At 42.3% G+C, this 16,058-nt stretch overlaps 1 protein-coding gene across 1 annotated transcript in view; it reads left to right on the top strand.

The window, feature by feature from the left end:
• The first annotated feature begins 1,147 nt into the window (after positions 1-1,147).
• Positions 1,148-16,058, top strand: part of ptk6b (PTK6 protein tyrosine kinase 6b) — a 15,420-nt gene continuing 509 nt past the window's right edge. Inside the window, exons 1-8 of the mRNA XM_084070279.1 lie at positions 1,148-1,925; positions 4,483-4,604; positions 5,058-5,218; positions 8,899-9,064; positions 11,626-11,787; positions 12,251-12,432; positions 12,621-12,774; positions 13,883-16,058. The exon at positions 13,883-16,058 is cut by the window's right edge and continues 509 nt beyond it. Coding sequence (XP_083926405.1) covers positions 1,510-1,925; positions 4,483-4,604; positions 5,058-5,218; positions 8,899-9,064; positions 11,626-11,787; positions 12,251-12,432; positions 12,621-12,774; positions 13,883-14,064 — 1,545 coding nt within the window. The 5' untranslated portion in view covers positions 1,148-1,509 and the 3' untranslated portion in view covers positions 14,065-16,058. The remainder of the gene's footprint in view (positions 1,926-4,482; positions 4,605-5,057; positions 5,219-8,898; positions 9,065-11,625; positions 11,788-12,250; positions 12,433-12,620; positions 12,775-13,882) is intronic.

Raw genomic sequence — 16,058 nt, forward strand, 5'->3', positions numbered from 1 at the left:
GATGTATCCGTAGGCAGACATCTCTGATCATCTAGTTAGGTGAGACTAGCACTTCTAGGCCAATACTTCAAGCAAGATGCATCAAATCTGCTGGCTGGATTGATATGAAATTTGCGGTGACCCCATGACCTTTCCTCTAGTGACCCCATTTGATTGACCCATGACCTTTCCACTTTTTTTGCAGATTTATGTGTCAGTACTTCAGTGAGTATAATGATACCCCCCCCCCCCTATATAATTACTATATATTATAGTAATTTTCCATTTTCTTTTCGCTTGCTAATATTGGTCAGTCAAAGAATTTTGGCCTGGTTAGAGATAAAGGGCAGCATGGCCTCTAGGGACCGCTAGCGAGGCTTTTTAGGTCGTCTTGTTATTATGTCAGAGATGAGAAATATTTATTGATTTCATTTTAGGCAGAAAAGGCGCTCCAGGCAGTTTTTTTTGTAACAGGCAGTACATGACAGTGTAAACACACCCAGACAAGTTCTGTTTACTCTCTCTACACAGTATAGCCTATATTGAATCATTGCGGACAGATTGACACAAAGTCAAAGACAGCTTCATTACAATAGTTTTTGCAATTACTGACAGCAGTGGTGGAAAAAGTACTCACATTTTGTACTTAAGTAAAAGTACCAATACCACAATGTAGAAATACTCTGTTACAAATAAAAGTCCGGTATTCAAAATGTATTTGAGTAAAAGCACAAAAGTATTCACATTAAAATATGCTTAAGCGCTGACATTAAAAGTTCTCATTATGCAGAATGTCCTATTCCACAAGTTTCCAAATGTATAAAAAATACTTTAAAAATAGCAGATCTACAAGCTCAACGCATTGCTTTGCAATGTGTTGTGAGCTTGTATATCTGCTATTTTTCAAATAGCCTAGTAAGTAGGGCTGAGGTGGCTAATGTAGCCTATGTTTTGTAATAATAATTAAAATCTACAAAGTAACTTGTAACTAAAATCTTCAAATAATTGCAGTGGAGTAAAAGTACAATATTTGCCTACATTTTATGTAGTGGAGTGGAAGTAAAAGTATTGAAAATTGTAAACACTCCAGTAAAGTAAGAAATCCTCAAAATTGTAGGCTACTTGAGTAAATATCCTTAGTTACTTTTTACACCACTGCTTGACAGACAGTGACACCTCAAACGTGTAGGATAGCCTATCTGATATTTGGAATGTGATTAGTGAGTGAGAATGATGACGCCACTAGGCGGAGGGAGTTCCCACAACAACAGGCTTGACACTTTGAAGGAGTTAATTCAAAAGTGTCCTGTCAGCAACTGTAACCGGCGTTGACAGCCTCAACACTCCTTTGAAACGCGTTCCAGGCGTTCCATTCCATTCCGTACTTGTCCAACAGGTGTAGTGGGGTAGTATTAGTAGGCTACAGTACACCTGTGTTGCTTCCTGGCGCGCCAGAGCGCACAGCGTTCAGTAACAATCCACAGAACACCTGGGGCTAGGACTCTAGGAGGACCCCATTAATGCGTCTCCATGGGGGAATCTCTGCGTAAAGCGTGCCCGTGTCTGGAGAGTCTGTGGCGGCGGCTCTTCGGCGATAAACCGGGCGGTGGAACTAGTGGAACCAGCGAGGAGGAGGTTGATCGTGTTTCGCCAGGAGGAGGAGACGTTGATGATGGGGATTCTTCTTCACGCAGAGAGAATCTGGCCTTGGGGAGCGGTGGAAATGTCAAGGAAAGCAGCAGCAGTTCGATCTACACGGCGATGTGGCCGTTCGAGTCCAGGCACGAAGACGAGCTGTCGTTCGAAGAGGGAGATCTGTTCAACGTCATCAGCCGCACCGGGGACTGGTGGACGGCAAGGAAAGTGGATCAGAACGGCCGCGTCCTGGACACTGGCATAGTACCTAATAACTATCTAGCCAGAGCAGAGTCTGTGGATGCGCAACCGTGAGTATAGGTCTCTCTCTCTCTCTCTCTCTCTCTCTCTCTCTCTCTCTCTCTCTCTCTCTCGGCCAGTGTTTCCCAAACAGTGGGTCGGGACCCATATGTGGGTCGCGGGTCCATTTTTATGGGTCGCCGGTAAATGTCCCCTTATTTTTTAGTTTCTTACATTCTTTTCTTTTTTTTTAAAGAATTCCATAAATGAATAAAACAAATCTAAGAAATTACATGAATTAGAATAAAACATTTTAAGAAGTAGTGAAAATAGCAGATCTACAAGCTCACAAGGCGTTTGGGAACCAGTGCTCTAGGCTACTGTTATTCTCTATCTTGTGTAAATAATGACAAATGTCAATGAACACCTCCCATAATGTCAGACCTCCTGTCTTGGCAGCTCTCTTCCTACTCAGTAGAACCCGGAGTATTCATTTAACCCTGAGTGAGTCAATGGGAAGTGGTTGTTCCTATTATTAATATGTTTCTGGTAAACCATGCAAGCTGCGTGAATATCACATAGGCATATATTCTGTCACACTGGCTTAAATGTCAAATCTCTAGAGCAGGAGTCTTCAACAGGTGACCTAGGGGGTCCTCAGAGTTACTACAGGGGGGCCGCCAAATCTTTGTGTGATAGGATTTTTTTTATTAACCATCTGAACCCTAGCATCCCTATTCTGAGGAGAATGTTACCCAAAAAAAATAGCAGAGCTTGTAGATTGGCTATTTTCGGCAAAGAGGTTTGGTGTACAGGGAAAAAAGAGCAGACCAAGTACAGAGTGAAAGGTCAAGTTTACTAAGTAGTTTAAGTGGTTGAATTAATCTGGAATCTATGAAAACGTTTAATCTGCAACACAATTTTATACAGTGTGTAGTGGGGGTCCCAGCTTCATCTCTCTCACAGCTAGGGGGTCCTTGGCCTGAAAAGACGTTGAAGACCCCTGCTCTAGAGGTATGCTGTGATGACAATGTTTTGGTGAATGTATGGCACGGGACCATGGGGGGGGGGGGGCTGTAAAGCTAATTAACAATAACAATCAGTAGGATTGTTATTGTTAATTACTTGGGTCAATTAGGGGCGGATTTAACTAGGGCGGCCACAGTGGGCGCACAAATGCGCCCGGGAATTAATGATAAATGACAGCGGCTGCGGCCCCCCTATCTGTCCAAAGTCTGTGAGAGAAATGCTAACTAAAGTGACCAGCCAGCATGATAGGACCAGTCAGTGTTTTGCACTGTCTCCATCCATACAGTACACTGTGTATACGCTGCACAGTGCACAGGCTTTTGAAATAATCTCATGTTGGTGGCAAGATTTTGGTCTCTGTGGGAGGAAACTGAGGACAAAAAATATCACAGAAGAATGAGTGACAGTAACAGTAAAATGTTATGATCAATTTCATGTTAAAATGTGTTGTCCAGCAGCTGGTGATATTATCATCTGAATGATAAAATGTTCATTCAAAGTAATAACGCAAAGGAATCAATTTAATGTAGGCCATGTAACTAAAGTCCACAATGCACTAACTTAACAGTAACCTGCAATAGGCCAATTCACAATGTGCTGCAAAATGATGGTAAAATAAAGAGTCATGCGATTTTATAGAACATTCCTTTTTGATTTTTTTATTAGTAGACTCTCATAATAAATGATTTAACATTGTTCAACTTTTATGTTATGACTGTGAGTATTTTTGCAGTGAAGTTTTGTTTGATATAATGAAGAAGCCCATCTGGTGTCTAGACTGCACGAGATAACTCATCTCATAACCACAGCCGTACTGACTGACACATACGCCTGATTCATACTTTTTGTACTCTGGTGTTGTGTGCTGAAAATAGCAGATCTACAAGCTCAAGGAGGTTATAGATAAGCTATTTCCAGCATCCAAGACTATCATAAGATGGAGTATAAATTATACAATAATGTATACTTCTCATGGTAATAATACTCTACTGATTATTAGATGTATTCATACTATACTTATTGTGTTTGATAATCAGACCCTTCTGGAAATGTGCATGTACCTTATGTATCTTGGCTGCCGTGATGGCTGAATTTCCTCCTGTGGGATCAATAAAGTGCAATCTTTTTTTCTCCAATAGTTTATTGAGTTTTACACGTTTTTATAAAGTGCAATCTTAATTGATTGCAGCAGCATCAGTGGTAGTAGGCTAGTAGCAGTAGTCTTGGTGCTAAAAGCTGTTTTATACTCATAAGACAAGCATGTGTCAACTGGCGAAAATAACAGATTCTCGATGAAAGAAGTGTCAACATGAACCGCATCAACCCATTTCCATTGGAGAATTTGTTTGGGTATATTTTTGTAGGCACACAAGTGTCGTCATTTGGCCATAACTTAACAGTTAACAGTTTTTGCAGCATGGCTCTGCAGGAAGCTATAGGTTCTGTGTGTTTGTACTGAGCTGCAAAACGCGAAGGAAAATAAAAGCCTGGAGATCGAGGCTAGTACTGAGCTAATCTCACAAACCGCTGGACCTATCAGCGCCATATTTAGTACTATAGGGCCAACTGAACTTAGTACCTCCATGTATTTCTTTTTAGGTGGTTCTTTGGGAAGATGAACCGCGTCGAGGCCCAGAGCCACCTGCTAAGGCCAGAGAACCAGGAGGGAGCCTTCCTTATTCGCCTCAGCGAGAAAGACGCCGTGGGATACGTACTGTCAGGTACGACAGAGGAGAAGGGAGGTAGAGACAGAGATAGAAAGAATGGAGGAGAGAAAGAGGTAGGGGAGGTGAAGAAGAGAAAAGAGAGAGGGAAGAAGAAGACGGAGAGAGCTACAGTACATTAGGAAATAGATTTAAAGAGGAAGAGGTGGGACGAGAGAGAGAGAGGGATGATGAGAGGAGGAATAGAGGGGGAATGGAGAGATCATGGGGTAGGGAAAGGAGAATAAGAGGAGGGAGAGAAATAGGGGAGAATATGAGGCGAGAAGCCGGGAGAGAGAGAGAGATGTCCATATATGACTGTATGATTGTATGTGTTTTACATTTCTGCACTGGAGATCATGTAACTAACTAACCATGCATTTTTCTGTGTGTGTGTGTGTGTGTGTGTGTGCGTGTGCGTGTGCGTGTGCGTGTGCGTGTGCGTGTGCGTGTGCGTGTGTGCGCGTGCAGTGAAGTCAGAAGGGCGTGCTAAGCACTTTAAGGTCATCCAGACAGGCTGTGAGTTCTACGCGGAACAGAGCCACTACTTCACTTCTCTCATTGACCTGATAGAATACTACAGTTCCAACAACCTCAGCACTGTCAGCAAACTGGGAGAACCCTGCAAGAGGGTAAGGTGTACAGTATGTGTGTGTGTATGTGTGTGTGTGTGTGTGTGTGTGTGTGTGTGTGTGTGTGTGTGTGTGTGTGTGTGTGTGTGTGTGTGTGTGTGTGTGTGTGTGTGTGTGTGTGTGTGTGTGTGTGTGTGTGTGTGTGTGTGTGTGTGTGCGCGTGCGTGCAATTTTAGCCCCTTCAAATGGCAAATACCAATGTGTTTTGCGGGCAGGGGGGTGGACAGAGTGGTTTATAGCTGCTGGTCACAACATTGTATTATCCATGTTTTGTTACAAATATGACATAAACATTAACATCTAGAAAGGCTACAAAAAGTAAACAACCACTGCCCTTGATTGATTGTGACCATGTCCGATCGAAACGTTAATCATCTCTTCGGGGCAACTGATTATTCCCATAGCTTTGTGAAATCCATTCTCAACCTTGAGAATAAAGAGTCATTGCCACTGACTGATAATGCTGAACTTTGTGTATTGGTGTCCTGTACTGAATGTTCTTTTTCCTTTCATTAATTTACCTTGGCCAGAGACAGCAGATGAAAATTGGCCTTGTGGTTAAATCTAGAAAATAATATCACTCAACAGTCATTTTAATTAACTAGAGGTTCGGGCGCCCTCACACCTACATCACACCGGCAATCCGACTTATATGCCCATATATGGTGTGAGAAGGACCGTCTTAGCGGCTGGAAACACAAGAACAGAGTCAGAGGTACTTGTATGGGATAACCAAATGGCGTATTTATTCACCAACGTATAGCAAACGTAACATTTTAGGACATTAGCTGAAGAACCCCATCATGGTGGTGTCCAGCTTCTCACTCTCAACTCTCTCTCTTGTTAACTTGCAGCAGCCTTTTATACCCAGGTGAGCTAGACTGCACCATTAACAACATATAATAAATACCTAATTAAACATACAATAAATACTTAAATACCTTTAACCCCCACAAGTATTCAAACTCTCCCTGAACTTCACAATTTATAACAATTCCTTCTTCACACTGCAACATAAATTAACAATTACCACAAGCCCCTAATTGCCCCCCTCTGCTATCCTGATATGGTCCAGCCCCATTCAATCAAAACTCAACAATAAAACTTCACTCTACAAATATATTGCACTCTCCATATTGCACTAAGGTAAACTATGCAAATTACTAAAAGTGCAACTGTGCTGCGCAAATGTCATTCAATAAATAAGGGTTATATGTGCAAACATGAGTAACAGAGGAACTCTCTCTGCTACATATGGAGATCTCTGTATCTATCAGTCGTTATCCCTTTTATGACCGTATATGGGCATGCTGATATGTCCATGATGACACATTGAGGTTAGACAACACACTCCACATTTGGGCGTAGCTGCATTAGGAACTCCTTATATGGTTATGGCTGAGTCATGGTGACATGAGCGTGACGTCAGAGGTCCGTTCCCCTGCCCGCCGGCCCACTTGATTGTGACCTTGACCTTTGAAGTATTTCTTTTTGGTAGCCTAATGTTCATTCCTACCAAGCTCTATGCAAATTGGGGTATTCTTCAAGTAATTTTTCTAAACGACAAACAGAATGGCGCATAAACATAAACTCTGTTCAACTCTGTTTGCAGAGGTAAATACAGAGCTATAGGCTAGGCTATCAAATGATCCATGTTACCATAACAACTGTGTGGAGATGGCTGTGCCTTGATCTGCACATGGGGGTAGTATACGCACTCGGTTAGTTGCAACAAGGGAAATTAGTAGGAGTAGCTAATGAAGGGCCTAACCTTAACAAGGGCACTGTGCCAATTTGAGACATCAGAATCTGTTTAATCATTATGTGGAGTAACACATTTTGTTTTTATGTTATGTGCCTCTAGTCTAGACCAAGCAAGTCTGATGATTTTCGTTTTCCAATTTACATCACTCAACTTTACGCTCTAGATCATTAGGCGACCCGCGGGCCAGAACCGCCATCGCAGCAATAATGGCCCGCCAGATTATTTTCGGGATATCATTTTTTATTTATGTAATTTTTTTATTTTACAATATTGGACCCACAGTTCCACATGTACTGTCCATCCATGTACGCTATACGTATATGCTGCTTGTTGGTTGACCTGGTACAAGCAAGCGGAAGGCACAAATCGTGGTCCTTGTTGACCCCAAAATTATACCACTTCACCACTTCACTTCATGTTCAAGTCAAGTCTCACACCAATCTGCCTGCCCTAAAATAGGGCCCTGACAATGTGGTCACAGTTGCCGCTGACTGTCCTCCTATGTTTGTCACTTCTTCCTCTATTCTCTTGTAACTAAACAGAAAGGAGGGAAGTGAGTACAGCATAAGACATTTATACATGTTGCAGTAACGGCAAAGCACAGCTGTGTGTGAACTTGGATGCATAGATTTAGCCACTTTGATGTATTTTTTTAATGTATTCATGTTTGTGCATGTGGACTCACATTTATATAAATGTACTTGTGTATGCACATACCATATTAATGTACTGTATGTATGTGCATGTATGCATGTTATATTTTATGTACTGTATGTATGTTTATATACATACATGTTACATGTACATACAGGTTCATCTACAGTATGTATGTACGGTATGTACCTATATGCATGTAACTATGTGTAAGCAATGAGCATGCATGATTGTACACATTTTGTTCTTATTTGCCACTATTTCCCCTTATCTCCCAATGTAGTCCTTACACCAATTCCCGATATCACCACACACTTGTGTAGTCTTAGCACTGCAGACCCCTACTGGTTCGTCTTCAGACTAGCTGATGTTAGGGATGCTATCAAAACCACATGCCTCCTCCAATACACATGGAATCGCCTGATGCTTATTTTCAGTTAAGAACTTTACCCGTTTAACACCCCTGCTAACTGACACCCTGATCAACCTGTAGTTTAGTTGCTAGTGCAGCGGCATAGATCACACTTCCCAACTGCCTTCCCTCCTGCGAACATAGCCAATAAATAGGCTCTTTGTATAGACAGGTTTCCTGTTAGTAAACATGAGAGGAATATGACCGCGCAGATGCGGGGGAAGCCTATGGGTGCGTTTGGAAATTACGCACCGGAGCACACTCGCCTATTAGTTTGTATTGGCCAGTGCGCTCACTGCCGCTCAGGGCTGTATTTTCGAACGCGCCTTACCCCCAGGCATGCGCAGATTGCGCATTCTGCTCTGTGATGACGTCGCTCGGAAACCCGTCTATTAACTCTAGTCCCAGTTTTCAGAAGGTGACACACCTGTTTCCTGTTCCAGTTAATTTCCCCATAGCTTTGTTTGATTGGCTCAGCAGCAGATTTGAACTGAAAACGCATGTGAAGGTGTCATGTGTGTTTTCAGTTCAAACCTGCTGCTGAGCCAATCAAAAACTGGCGGGGGGAGCAGCTAGGGGTTAAGTGTCGCGACCCGGGACCTTCTGCTTCCCAGGTGGGCTCTCTACCCTTTCTGCTATAGCCTACTGTGTTGGTGTGGATGTCTGGCCAAGCTGGATGCAGTGCAAAGGATTCCAACCCCTATTTTCACCAGAGTGCCTTAAGTGTACACATTGTTAACAGCATGTATGTATTCATTCATGTGCTGTCATATGTATGTGATTGCATGTGTGTATGCACATGTGTGCATATTTACAGACGTTAACTTCATATGTATTGGACTCCAACAGAGACGGCCCCAGCCGCTGGACCTGTCCCATTCCACAGTGGATGAATGGGAGCTTCCTAAAGAGGAGTTCACCCTGGAGGAGCAGCTGGGAAGCGGCTTCTTTGCTGACGTCCACCGCGGGCGCTGGAAGAACCGCATCAACGTCGCCATCAAGATCATTAAAAGCGGTATTTCTTTATGTTAACCACTTAAATCCTGTTGTATTGTACAAATAGCGAAAATAGCCAATCTATAAGCTTGAAGCTTGTAGATGTGCTATTTTTGCTGAACGATCGCGTATCATGACATGCCCAGAATAAGGATGCTAAAGCTGTTTCTAAGAAGGCATTTCAGCTGCATTCAGCCCGACTGAACAGTAAAGTAGAGAGAAAGAGAGACAGAACGAGAGCGAGCGAGCTCCGGGTCCACAGGGGCAGGAGTTGAGATCCACTGGGAGATGGAGGATGAAATGGAGGGCAGTCATTGGCCTGATGACACAACATACTACCGGAATCTCATAAATGTTAATTAACCCCCATGACAACATAACTACAGTTACATTTTATGTGTAAATGTGTTAAATGTAAATATACACCCTTGATTTGTCAGTATATAGGACAGAGAGACTAAGAAGTCAGCTACTGCACACTACCCTACAAAAGTACATACCTTATCTTTACAGCATTACAGTAAGTATTTCAAAGGCTTACAGTTACACTATTATTATATGAACCAGTTTTATCACACAGATAGTTGCTGAACTTTGAACTTGTATGGCAGTATAACTGGACTTTGTTTAGTATTGTTTGCACACGTCAGTACAGCTTCCCGAAAGGCTCATAAAGACATTTCAGTCAGCAGTAGATACGTTTGACTTATCTCTGTTCCCTGTTTCAAAGTCAAGTATCAGTGCCACTAACAAGAATGGCTATGGTGTCATGAGGCGGCTGTGCCCTATTCTCAGTGTCTACTTCCTTCTGGGCCTACCACACCTGTATGCCTTTTGAACAAAAACAAAACTGTGTTTCATTTATTTTATTATGTACAAAAGTTGTCCATTGAACCCCCCCCCCCCCCCAAACATCACCATTATACTTGAAAAGACATGACATACTGTAGTGTATTTATTTTCTCAACCTCAGTACTCAAGTAGTAATGAGGTTGAGAAGTACTCAACCTCAATATAGGAATGGGCCTCAAAAGCAGGGGCATCGACTTTTTTTAAGACTTGTAAAAATGGGGTATTTAATAATGTTTCCACATTAAAAGACGTGAAAGATATGAAAGTTGCATTAAACTCCAAGTTTGTAAAATAGACCACTTTGCTGTTTTCTAAAAGTTCCACCCAAATAAATCACTCTTCAATCACCTCCTTTCTGCTTAAAAAACAAACTCAGTCTAGCGATGGGAGAGCTGAATATCACTTCCAAAGAAGCTTGCACAATCATCCTTCTTCGATCATTCTGCCATCTCTTATTTCACAATAAGTAAATCTGAATCAGCCACCACTGCTGAACCGCAGGTTCCACTTGTGTTTTCCTTCGTTCTTCATTACTTTCGTTCCACTGTGTGACCATCTGACCCCAGAGCCACTAATATTGATGGAGAACACACCATCTACACTACAGCACTCACTGGTTCTCAAAGTGGGTTCCGGGGACCCCGGGAGGTCATTGAGAGGGTATCAGGGGGCCTCTTGCAAAATGGATTAATATATCATCAAAACCACTTAAACCCTCATTTATACTCGCAACGCATTACATTGTAACGCGTTGTGAGCTTATACTGTAGATCTGCAATTTTTTAAAACTAGAGGTTCGGGTCACTATACAGCCCTCACATCTAGAGTCGGTCACGCCTACGTTGCACCGCCGATCCGATCCGATCTGCCCATATATGGAGATCTCTGTATCTCTCAGTCCTTGTCCCGTGACCATATATGGGCATGCCCCTTTTGTGCCCATATATGGAGCTGACTGATTTGTTTGCGCCTTATGCTATGATGACACTTTGAGGTTAGACAACACTCTCCATATTTGGGTATAGCAGCATTGGGAACTCCTTATATGGTTATGGCTGAGTCATAGTGACATGAGCATGATGACGTGGTCCGCCGGCCCGCCTGGTCGGTCCTCCCATTAGCCAATTTTAATCCAGGATGTTTGAAAATGTGTCAATTTGGAAAATTGTCAACAACACAACACCAGGGGTCAGGAGTCCCTGACCCAAACTCTTGAAGGGGGCCCTTGGCCAATTACACATCAATTTAGGGGTGCTTGACATGAAAAGGTTTGAGAACCACTGTGCTACAATACTTGTTTAGTAATGCCACTGTGTGCATATACAGTTGTATTGTGGCTTAGGCTACATGCTAGCTTTCATCCTCCACATGCCTGAGTCACTTCCTTGTGTTGATGATGCATGAAAGACAGAGTGCAGGAAGGAGATGACTGAGTTGGTTTAGCAATGACACAACATTTAATTCATGTTATTCAACCTGGCTACAGTAATGGAACACCCATCGTCCTCCCTCTCATGTTTTGAAACGTCTGCTGTTATTGTGTTTAGTATACAGTATATGATACATAATAAGTTGTACTGTACTGTGTAGTGTATTGTACTGTACTAGTAGGTGCAACATTAGACCAAGGCAATGATGCTAGCTTGGTCCCATCAGACACAACATAAGGACTGTTTATATGCCCCCCCCCCCTCTCTCTCTCTCTCTCTCTCCTCCCTCCCTCTCCAGACTCTGAGTTAAACCATGTTGAGTTCCAGAGAGAGGTTCAGATGCTGAAAGGACTTCGCCATCGTCACCTCATCTCTCTGTTCGCCATCTGCACCACCTCCTCCCCTTTTTACATTGTCACCGAGCTCATGGAGAAAGGAAACCTGCTCAGCTTCCTCCGAGGTACAAACCTGTCTGTGTGTGTGTGTTCACTTTGTACCCTTCTCAGTTTGAGTATAGATCCCCTCTCAGTTCTGATTCTACGACCCCTTTCAGTTCTGAGTTCTTTTATTCTAGAAACCTGTAATGGTAATGATTCTAGAGACATCCCATATAGTAGGTGTATAGCAACAGTACACCCATCTTGCCGATAGAGGGCAGTGTGACTCCACACTTAAACTGTTAACTCAACAAGAGAAGGTACTTTCTACACACTTTCTATCTCCTTTTTATAAAGTACAAAGATAATCAATACGGTGCGTGAAGGTTCTGTGTGCAAGGTTATCAACATGTTATTAACAGGTCAACATCTAATGTAAATATATTGTGAGCAAGTAAATGCTGTAAAGTGACCTGTGCCAGTGTCGAGTCAGGTGTTTGATTATTAGCATTTCTCAAGCTTTACTTGCTCGTCCTCATCCCTCAGGCCCTGAGGGACAGCATGTGGATGCGGTGTCTCTGGTCGACATGGCTGCCCAGGTGGCTGATGGGATGTCATACCTGGAGGAGCATAACAGTATTCACAGAGATCTGGCAGCGCGTAACGTCCTGGTGGGAGAGAACTCTATCTGTAAAGTGGCTGATTTCGGTCTGGCCAGGATTATTAAGGTAATGGACAGTGGAGGAGTATACAGTAAAATCCCCGGTGTTCATTTATCCATGTGTTACTCTGAGATGTAACCAACATCTGTACACTCTCAGAGTTAAATTAACACTGAGGATTTTAGAGCGTGTGCGTGCGTGCGTGTGTCAGTGTCACTCCCTCTCACCAGCTCTCCTGCATTCATCCCATCCAGGAGCCCTTCTATATAACGGAAGACAAGAAGATCCCTTATAAATGGAGTGCTCCAGAGGCCATCAGCCATGGCAGGTTCTCCATCAAGTCAGACGTCTGGTCCTTTGGAGTTCTCCTCTATGAGATCATCACCGGCGGAGGCGTACCGTATCCAGGTTTATTGATTGATTGTTAAAATAATATTAAATAACTCTATATTCTGATAGTAATAATTGCTAGTGTTTGTTCTGTAACAGGGGTCTCCCCATCGCTCCAGCATTTTAATATACAGAAAAGACATTTCTAGGTGAGTAATCAGTTTCATCCAGTCAGGAGAGAGAATTACCCATTTATAAGCTTCAGTTATATAGTAGTGTTCCAATTCCACTTTTGTCTGCTCTTATTTTCTGTTCTGTCTCCTAATTGGATGAAATTGGTATTCCGCCCTGAAAATGCATTTTCTGTTTACTAAAGAGCTGGAGTGACAGGGAGACCCCCTGTTACTAGATAGATAGATATAATTTTTCATTATAGTGTCCTGACCTGCACCACAAGATGCCCAGCCTGCACGGGAATAAAAATAATTAACACCAAGATGTCCACAAACAGAATACTTAAACATATTGATTGTCCAGGCTGTGAGTTACGGATACATCGTTCTCCAGCGCAACTGCCACCGATGCCTTCTCTATGAATTTTCCTAAAACAAAAACCTCCGTGGTGAACAGGCAACTTAACATACAACATTCAGAAATCCAAAACAAATCTGGATTCTTATCCTGGATTTTTTTTCAAATAAAGAATTGCTTACATCATTGTACAGTGGACAGTGAAAAACAAAATGAAACTCATCCTCCACAACTCCCAGGTCACAAAGAACACACAATGAACAGGCCAAACAAACACTCTATGACAATGATTACTATCAGAATACATTAACACTTATCATAACAAAAAATATCACTTACACCCCCTTTAATATGCTCTGTCCCTAACAAAAAAAGAATAATAATAAAATAAAGATAGAATACTGTAGCACCAGGAAGATATTCTTTATCTTAGAAACATAGAGCATGCACATCCACTCTGGTGAACAGGTGCAGGGCAAACAGGAGATCAGCATGAAAATAGAAATAGAGTCTGCATACTGTTATTAGCTCTCACTGTTTATGGCAGATCACTGATCAGCGTTTCATTCCCCAAGGGAACTTCATCAGGATTTTTATTACCTCACTGGAATGTTTTAAAATTACATTTACTCCATCACTCTCTCCCTCCTGACAGCCTACTCCAACCAGGAAGTGTACCAGCAGGTCTCCACAGGATACAGGATGCCGGCTCCAGACAAATGCCCCAAGCTCATCTACAACATCATGTGTGAATGTTGGAGCGCTGAGGCAGACGATAGGCCCGACTTCAAGGACCTTAAGAACCGATTGCTGAACGTTACCTACTTAATGGAATGAACGTCCACTACCTTATCTTGCCGTACACAAACACGATCACTGGGGGCAGTAGAGAGACAGGAGACAGTGGTTGACAAAGGTGTTTTCAGGGTAATGTGTGTCATACCTGCATTGTTATGACAGGATAGGTGTCACACTAGCCGTAGAATACGACTCTCGTAGATGTATTTTATGATTCTGACATTTTCAATCTACGAGAGTCGTAGACACTATTGCCCATGGACGGGACTTTCAGCTCCTAGCCTGTCCGGGCTCCAAAACATGTACAAATGCAAACATAAAGGTGCTTAGCCCCAAGCCCCAAATGTTAACTAACTGTCAGGAGTTCTAGTGCAATGTACTAATCCACATTCTTCAATAAAGAAGTGTTTTAATGCCGTGGCCGATTCTGTAGGAAATTCAAAATGGGCGGTAGTGACGGAGCGCATCCGGAAATACAAAAAATGTAAACACAAACAGGCAGTCAACGAGGGGCGGGGAAGACAGACGGCATTAAAAACACTTCTTTATTGAAGAATATGGATTATTACATTGCAGAACTCCTGACAGTTAGTTAACATTTGGGGCTTGGGGGTAAGCACCTTTATTTTTGCATTTGTACATGTTTGGACTGGAGCCCGGACAGGCTATGCGCTGAAAGTCCCGTTGGCCATGTGTCTAGGACTCTCGTACATTGAAAATGTCATAATCATAAAATACATCTACGAGAGTCGTATTCTACGGCTAGGAGTCACACATGAATTGAGTTTAAGTAAGGATTAAAAGAAAAGAATGTATGTAAGAACACAGACATAATGTCAGTGGCGTGAGTGAGTGGGTGTGCTGTGTGGTATGGTATGTTGTGTGGAGCAACAATGACAGCCAAACTACAGAGAAATCATATCTCTGTTGGAGAAACTCCCGACTCCCCCTGGTGGACATGAACCTCTTCTCAGGTTTAAACCTTAACTGTTTGTTTCAAGTAAGTTGTGAAGTCACAGGGAGAGACCTTCTGTCACTCAAGAGGAACTTCCTTTCCCAAGAGGACACAATGTAAAGTAAATGTACATTATTTGTAATTATGCACAATGTTCATACCTTGATTTATAGACGGCTGGATTTATAGTGTATGTGTTTGTTTTTCTAACAAACTTGTTAGCTCAGTCTTGACTCAGCAATTTTATGGCCTAAAAACATGGACATAGACATGAAATACTGCATGTACACATGTAATAATTGACTGTTAATTGAACCACTGCAATTGAATAATTAATTAACATTAGCTTCACTGTATCTATCAGAATTAACCACATGCACCCTAGTGTCTATATTCTGTGCATGTTATAATAGGCAAACATTCTGCAAAAATAGCAGACCTAAAAGCTCACAGAATGTCTCAACACGACACGCAGTGAGATTGTACATCAGCTATTTTTTTTAGAGATTTGTTGTATAGGGGTAGAAAAAGGGGGTATAGACCAAGGGTCAACAAAGGGTTCATGTGGTTAAAAGGCATAGTCTACATAGGTGCAATGAACACAAATCAACATAAGACAGACATAGTAGAGCTTGGAGTACATTCCTCTGTACTTTCAGTGGAGAGTAAAGCTTAAATGATTATTGTTAATAACACGGGGAAGGATCAGACCATCTGTATCTAATGGTGACTTGTTTATCTTCCCACATTCATTTCCAGCATGGTTCAATCTGGTTGTAATACCAGAATATGACCACAAAGTGGCAGCAGAGTCACAGAAACTGACGTTGGGATGACTTAAACAGCCACATCTCTCCTGGCTTTATCATAATGGTAGGCATTGCCCTGCCAAGCCAAAGAGCAGTAACTACGTTTTTGGACACACCGGTTGCCCAAAGGTCAAATTAGCCTTTGTGATGTTGGGGGATAAACAATTACCTCAAGAACAGATGTACAATTAGTGTAATTCACTTATATGCCAATATCTCATTTGGCTGACCAGTTGAATCACTTTTAAACCCATTTTTCAGTGATTTTT

Source organism: Gymnoscopelus microlampas (assembly GCF_963454915.1).
Source record: "Gymnoscopelus microlampas genome assembly, chromosome: 10".
Classification (NCBI taxonomy): domain Eukaryota; kingdom Metazoa; phylum Chordata; class Actinopteri; order Myctophiformes; family Myctophidae; genus Gymnoscopelus; species Gymnoscopelus microlampas.